Source organism: Microtus ochrogaster, chromosome 8 (genome assembly GCF_000317375.1).
Source record: "Microtus ochrogaster isolate Prairie Vole_2 chromosome 8, MicOch1.0, whole genome shotgun sequence".
NCBI lineage: Eukaryota > Metazoa > Chordata > Mammalia > Rodentia > Cricetidae > Microtus > Microtus ochrogaster.
The window spans coordinates 59,076,980-59,085,089 of NC_022015.1; the positions used below are offsets into that span (position 1 = coordinate 59,076,980).

The 8,110-nt window shown below is 41.1% G+C and overlaps 1 protein-coding gene across 3 annotated transcripts in view; it reads left to right on the forward strand.

Annotated features, from left to right (window-relative positions):
- Window positions 1-8,110, forward strand: part of Il33 (interleukin 33) — a 40,682-nt gene that overhangs the window by 22,795 nt on the left and 9,777 nt on the right. For 2 of the 3 annotated variants that reach the window (XM_005352128.3, XM_026781653.1), the window contains exons 2-3: window positions 5,037-5,144; window positions 7,629-7,751. In XM_005352128.3, the coding sequence (XP_005352185.1) occupies window positions 5,048-5,144; window positions 7,629-7,751 (220 nt within the window). In that variant the 5' untranslated portion in view covers window positions 5,037-5,047. Of the gene's footprint in view, window positions 1-1,177; window positions 1,201-5,036; window positions 5,145-7,628; window positions 7,752-8,110 lie in introns of those variants that run through there. The other variant, XM_013348111.1, reaches the window with a different exon arrangement.

Genomic DNA, 8,110 nt, shown 5'->3' on the forward strand with positions numbered 1-8,110 from the left:
TGTGTGTGTGTGTGTGATTATTGTGACAAACTCCTGAAGAAGTGACTTCTGAGGAAAGGGTTTATTTTGGCTCACAGTCCGTCCTCTTGTCAGGACAGAGAAACACATGGCCGCGAGAACACTGAGTAGCTGGTCGCATGTTGTCCACACCCAGCAAGCAGAAAGCTATGGATACTGGTGTTTGGCTCATTTTCCCTTTTTAGGTAGGTCCAAGACCCTGACACATAGAGTTATGACGTAAAATTTTCCTGTTCATCAGAAATATAAATGTGTCAAAGGTGACAGCAACTATTGCTACTTCAGGGCCAGGGGTAAGGAAACTCAGCCAGAGTGCTGACTAACTACAGACCAACACAGGCTCTTGGATGTCAAATGTGTGTGTGTGTGTGTGTGTGTGTGTGTGTGTGTGTGTGTATATATATATATATATATATGTATATATATCCACCTCGTGATCCAAGGGTAAATTCCACTATTATGAAATTCACGTTACTGATAAACTTCAAAAGTTTTTCTAAGAATCATGCACATACGCTCTCCCCTTCAGCTGGAAACACCAACACACCAACACACTAACATTAGGGAAATGGGGGGGGCCTGAAAACAGCCAATGTGTTAATCAAGAAGGGGTGGGTTAAAGATCAATTCATATGACTGAAAGCAGAGAACACCCAGGATGCAGTGCTAACTTTAGAGACTGAGAAAGATGGCTCACAAAATGTGCACAGTAGGGTTCTACACAGTCTAATTAGAAATAGATGTATGGAGGGGAAAAGTTGATAGCACTGATGCTTTCCAGATATTTATATATTTTCCTAAGGGCACATATGTCAGTTTTACACTTAGAAAAAAAAAATTTTAACTAGAAAAAGAAAAGCCAATTTTCTCCAGAAGAGACAATCTGTTTCTGTATATTCCATATTCCAGAACAGGCACCTCTGAGCATCTGTTTCAAAGATCATACCTTTAAAAAAAATTAGCAATTAAGTGTAACTCTGAAAGCAGTGCTCTGTTGGGATTTGTCTGTAGGGAAAGGCTCCACACCCACACGTTCTAATCCATTCAGATAGCCGGCTCTATTTGCATAGCTCGTGTCTCAGCTACTGACACCTACATTGCTTAATCGGAGCTACCGTATAAATAGATCTGATGGTGAGTGCACTGGCTATCCAAGACCAGCTATTCCGTGTCCCTGCCGAGGTGAGTGCCACGCCAGTCTACCAGAATAGTTGCTCTCTGTTGTGGAGGGTAGGTGGGGAGGAGAGAACAGGACCTCTTCTAAGCGCTCTAACAATTCTGATAGAAAAAGATAAAGGACTTGTTACTGAATAAAGTGGTTTGTCTTTCAGAATGGGATTTGAACACAGTTCCGGATTATAGAGTTTCGATTTGTGATTATGATAAGGATGCTGACTTTCTAGGCTGATGACTCCGTCATAAACATTTATTTCTTAGTTTCTTATCTTGTTCAACCATGCAAGCAAACAGTGCTGTAGAACAGAGGTTTTCCACGGGTATTTGCTCAAGCTAGTCCATGGGAGTCAGGAAGGGAGGAGAAGGTTATGATAGCCACTGGGAATAGAGAAAAGCAAAGCCGGGCACAATGCTTCAGTGAGGGGGGCGAAATACAGCATCTGTGCTATGCTAACATGAATTCTAATTCTCCAAGAAGACAGGCTATAGACGGGAACACACTGATTTATTTAAATGGCAATTTTTATGACCAGAAAGCATTGTTTCATTCATGTACCCTTGGGTGAAAGAGCAGACAAAACCTATCACTGTTTTTGAAGCTATTCAGAAGGGTAAGGTTCAATAGGCCCATGCTACCTTAATTCCTCCTGGTCTGGGCTACTATTTAAACTATTTTCTGTCAACTGAAAATCTAACTTTAATATGTGTGCCTGACCTCAATTATCCCATGCCGAAGGGTTAAGGATTAACTATTCTGTAAAAGTTACTGCTCTGTTTTAAAGGAAATCAATTCTCCTAAACTGGCAAAGGTGACTTACAGTTCAGGAGCATGGATGCCAGTTACCCCAAACGATGCATTCCTAAGCAAAAGTGGTTCCATGAATGTTTGCAGGCCACAAACAAAAGAAATCATAAGCCGATACATTCAATAACTGCCTTAGCCATAAGTAACATATTCAACAAACAGTAGACACAGAGAGATGAGGAAATATTTCTTGTAGGCTTTATATGTTATCTTAGAGTTTGTTGGCTTTGTGCTAAGCATAAACAGCACATTCTGAGGGAATCAAATCAGATGCCATTATTATTTTTTTTTAAAAAAAAAAAAAGGTGGCTTCTTGCACAAAGAAGCAGCCCGAGATAATTTTGACTCTTAATCTTACACCTCTCCACAACCACAATATTTTCCTCAGTCAATCCTTGTATGAAGAGTGTGTGGGGTAGGTAACTGACACAGCTATAGCTTCCTCAGGGAACTCTGCCTTATGCTAACATCTTCAGAAATTTATTATTTCTGTTTCAAAGAAGATGGGTATTTGCTTTGAGTATAAGAAGGGCAGACTGTTTAAAACAAAATTCCAAGTTCTGACCCAACCTTGACCCCTCCCCACGGTTGTTAACTAACGCAGTTGTTGAATGTCTCGGCTTTAAGACTTCCTTTGTCTGCTGCCTGCAAACCTTCATGTAACCACACCTTCACTTGGGAATGTATCCTTTTGAATAACCTGAATCCATGCTCCTGAGCCAGGAACAGTCATCATTACTGGCTCAGAATGAATTATTTCCTTTAATTTAGGGTTGTAACTTTTATAGAGTAGTTAATTTTTAATCCGTCTGAACGGGAAAAGGAGATAGGACGATATTGAAGGGGATAGACAGCATTTTGAGTTTCGTGGGATTTACTTTGTACTGGCTAAGACAAAGATTTCTCTTTTCATCCTTCTACATGTAGATATCCAGCGTTCCCAGTAAAAGCGCTAAAGGGTGTATTTTTCATATATATGTTTTTGATACCTCTGTCAAGAACTAGATGGTTCTATTTGCCTGGATGATAATATAATCATATTTTTACTTTTTACAAAATTTAGAAAGAAAAAAGACAACATGTTAAGATTGAAACGATGTAAGGAAGATAACAAGAGATTTAAAACTCAAATATAAACAGCCTGGTCTACAAGAGCTAGATCCAGGACAGGCTCCAAAGCTACAGAGAAACCCTGTCTCGAAAAAACAAAACAAAACAAAAAAAAAAAACAAAAACAAAACTCAAATATAAAAGAAGTAGGTAAAATTAGAAGAGGAATTAAAAAATAAAAACTCAAAATAATAAATAATTGTTTTAAATGAAAGGAAAATGAAAAGGGGGGGGGCAGAAGTACTTTCCCAGGTCTGTGTGGGGAGGGTCGTGGGTTTGCGTTTACTCCCGAGAAGCAGGCTGGCATTACATGAGGCCAGTGGGGGACAAGTCATCTGCATCAGGGCTGTGCTTAAGCTAGACTCTTAATAAAAGTCTAGAAGCTTTCTTCCTTTGCATCTGTGGGACCTTTGCACCCCACGCTGATCTCTACGTCCTGTAGACTGGGCAGGTTCCCATTCACTCCAGGGAGCCTCGGTCTGCATTCCTCCACGGGGCAAAGTTCACCTGGTTTACCTGAGAGTGGTTGTTGGGAGGGCAATCAATCTGCCTTGGATTCTCAGAAACCTGCAGCTGCCGGCTTGAAGGCCTGTCTCGGCAGACAACCTCAGGCTACAGGTCACAGTCCTCGCCACAAGAGGGCAGGACTTCTGATCCCTGTAGTTTGCACAGCCCGGGCTCCGGGTTACTGAAACTTCATAGTGGATCGGCCATCCCCTCTCCTTACGGGGTTTTCTCCTGGACAGTCACCATGGCAGAGTGTTCCCAGGCACCTTGACTGGTCACCTGCCTGTGTTTTCTAATCTCCAGGGTTACTCATTCTTAACAAGAGGCCCCCTTTGAAGTTAGCTCCTGTTCGCAATGCTCTGAGTTACCGGGAGTGAGGGAATGGTTCCTTAACACTAGTCAGCAGTGAGAGAGGACTCACCTGGGACCAAATTCCTGCCCTGGGTTTAACGCTTGTGAGAACTGTGTTGTCAATCCTGCACTTCTCCCCCGTTGCTACCACGGCTCCTCTGGTCTCACGATGGCCACCCAAACCCAGGCTAACCACGTGATTGCTGTTTCCCTCCCTCCTGACCCCTCCCAGCCCCTCTTCCCATCCTCCACCCTTGCAGGGAGCCGGTTTTGTATTGCTTCCTATTCCTCCACGTTATCTTTTTGTTTGTCCAAGCGTTTTAGCTACCCATCCCCCTTAATTCCCAGTGATCTTCCACTCTGTCTCCTTGGAATATAGTTTCTCTCTTGTCACCCTGATCTTCTTACTTGGGAGTGCGCAGAGAAATCCAGCAATCTCATTCCCTTCATTTGTTCTTGAGAAATGAAGCTTATTCTTGCTCACCACCATGACTCTTTCGAATATCGAGTGGGTGCCAGATCTGATAGGCAGAAACTCCAAGGTGGCTATAATGCTTTGCGACAACCTCATTAATTTTTTCTGCCACGACATGTTTCATGTTCATTATGACTCTCCTGGCCTTATATCTGGAGTCATGATTCTTTTAAGTGGAGAAAATATTTAGAAAATACGTTATGTACACACACTGCTGGGCATTCTTTAATACTGACTCAAATTTAACATTACAATGGTTTTATGTATTTGTGTTTCTTTTCCCCTACAGTGAAAATCATGCCATATTCGTATGACTATTTTTTTTGCTATGTACTACAACAAAACAACCCTAAGGTTTCAATATAAATATTGCCACTAACAATAAGTCTACTCAGCTTGAGATTTTTTTCTGTGCTTTATTTATTATTATTCTATGGCTAGATTCTAGCACAAGTGCACAGCCAGAATGCTATGCTCAAGTTTCCTTATTTACTTTTTCTGTATGACTAAGGATTTCATGTCGAGTTAGCCAAGACCATTTCTGGTGATTTCAGGTACATATAGCTGGACTAATGTTATATTTTAATCCCACAGAAACTTGAAAAATGAGACCTAAAGTGAAATATTCAACTTCCAAAATTTCCTCGGCCAAGCTGAACAACGCAACAGGCAAAACCCTGGTAAAAATTCACAAGCTACCAAGTAAGAGCGTCCGCATTCCTGTTTTACACACTGCTGAAAACCTGTCGTCAAACACTTACTATGCCAATGCCCAGACATGCCACCTTACGAAAATACCTAAGAATGTAAGAACTGACAGGAAAAAAAAAAAAAAGAGGTGACTCCTGAGGATACGGAAGCCTTGTGTTTGAAGAGTTTATAGTCACTGCTGTTACTGGGTACAGCACAAGACAGTGCTAGCTTAGATCATTCTACCTTTGACTTAGTGAAATATGGGGTTTTTTTCTATCAGTCCCCCTCACACTTCTCACAGCCCCTGTCATCAAAAACTAAAATGTTTGGAATTCGATGAAAGAGAAATGAAGTTAAATTCTAGGTATACCTCTGACGAGAAGGGGCTGTAAGGATCCTTGAGTCTTAATATCAACAATACAGGAAGGAATCATTAATATTTGCAGCATGCTTTTTATACTGGAACAGCCACACCAGGAAGGCTAACAGAGCTCTGGTGGCTTGGAAGGAAACTAGAGAGTGATTAAGAATGGGCTAACGAGAAAGCAATGCCCCTTCTGTTCTCCCTGTGGCTCCGAACCATCCACACACTTCTTTGGTAATCAGGATTTTAAAAACCAATTTGACAATGGTTACTGAATGGTCAGGAAATCCCAGTTTAACTGATCCTTGCATTTGTAGTTATGTGCAGAAATAGTGACTCAGTAGAAATGACCCAGTGTTTCCAGTTTTCCTCATATTAAAGAATGTGCTGTCTTAGTATCCAGAAAATGAGGCCCTTCATAGACACCGCGTTATGGAGTAGACATGCCAGAATTTCTGGCATTGGTGCCAGAGCTCACTTTGAATATTGAGATCTTAAAACTCACATGTTACGGTCTTTATTACAACCTGACCCTGAAAGACTATTTATGATGTTCAAAACACAAATGAGATTTTTCCACAGGAGATTTAAATTTTTCTTTGGCTAAGCAAAATGAAGATTACTGAATAACTGGCTGATTTTTTTTTCTAGTTCAGCTGATAGAATTTGTATTTGATTAGTCCTAGGTTACAGGGCAGATTCCACCCCAGATAAATAAGACTCTATGTAGCTCAGACTTATCTGGGAATTCCCGACCCTCCTCCTTTAACCTCTTGAGTGCTAGGACTAGAGGTGTGACCACATCTGACCTGTGGTCATTTTTTGTGAGTGGAGGTAAAACCTAATGAAGAGCTTTGTTATTAAACATACTGCATTAATTATTTTCATGTCTCTATGGCCAAAAGCTTACAGGCGTGACTTCAAGACGGCGATTCATTTTGCTTCATGTCTTGGAATGTACAGTCCATCATGATATGGATGGCAGCTGGATCAGTTTGATCTTTGGCAGTCATAGCTTGCAGCAGCTTCTCCTATGGCACCAGCCAAGAGGAGAAAACTGAAGGACCAGGCTATAGTCTTCTGAGACTGGCCCCTATGGTGTAGGTACATCCGCAGGTGTCCTCCACCCAAAGGTTCTGTAACCTCTTAAACAGTGTCACCAGGGAGGGCCAAGTGTTCAAGAACAAGAGTCTGTGGGGACATTGAACACACTCCTTAACAGAACTCATGAGCCATGTAACCTTGGACAGTGTTGTGATCCCTAAAAGTCTGTAAAACTATGATAATAATACTTTGCAAAATTATTATGAGCGGCTAAGAAAAAAGGCACATAAAGTGGAAACACAGAGCAATGGCCTGGTGCTGATGCTTGGATAAGGGCAGTTCTTTTAGTATCAACACCCTTTACAGTTTTCAATCATCCTCCAAAAATTACTAAGAGTTTATTCTAGATGACAGGAGAACAGTTCCAATCTATAAGGATGTCAACAGTCCCCTCAGTTAGGCAACGGCTGACGCCTACTGAATGCAGAGCTATGACCCCTCAAATGGCACAATGAAAACAACAATAAAAATATTTCTAAAGGCCTAAACGGTTCAACAACTCATTTGGCAGCAGAATACAACCCCAGCCTATTGTCTGTTAAATCCCAAGATCCATGATGGTTAATTTCAAATGTCAACTTGATTGCATTACTGAGGCATATCTTTGGGTATGCCCAGGACAGCGTTTTCCAGAAACGATTAATTTTGGACCCACCCTGAAAATGGGCAGCTGCAACATCTCATGGTCCAGATCTAGAACCAATTAAAAGAGATCCAGATAAAGACAGCTAAGCTGCAGCTTTCTCCATTCTTTTTGGTCTGCTGAGAAGTGAGCAGGTAGCCTCTCGCTGCCTCTTTCCCTTTACAAAGGATCTGAAATGAGCAAAATGAACATTTTCTCCTCTTAGTTGCTTCTTGTCAAAAAGCGCTTGATCACCATAGCGAGAAAAGTAACTAATATAAGACTTCATTTCATTTTGCCTACCATATCCTGTGATTCATTATAAAACACCTCTCTGTTGGAGGTGCTGGGTATATTTATAGGATATAACCTACATAAATCTACACTGTTTCTCTATTGTTAGAATACCAACAGAAAACCAGAGAAATTTGCCACATCTACCAAATGAAGCTCCGTTCTGGCCTCATCATAGGAAAGACCTGTTACTTTGAGAAAGAATCCACCAAAAAGTATCCACAAAAATCACGTAAGTTCATTCGTGGACAGACGAATGGGCACCTAGCAGCTTTTACTTTCCAAAGTTATATATACAGTTGTTTTCCTCATCCAAGTTCTCCTTGAGGAAAACAATAAAGATGACAGACACCATGTTGGCTGTTTTAGAGAGGGGTTTTAGTGCCGTGAGAGAAATGGATACAATGGTGAGTGAAAACAGTTGATAAAAGATTTTAAATAAGAACGTCATCACTTGGGGTGATATTTTTACTATGGAGGAAGTAAAGTAAATGGCTCCCAGTGGCTGCTTTTGAGTGGTGCACAATTGTTAGTAGTTTTCTTCCTCTTGGTGTGCCCTGCTGGAATGTGAATGAAAAAATGGTATTAACA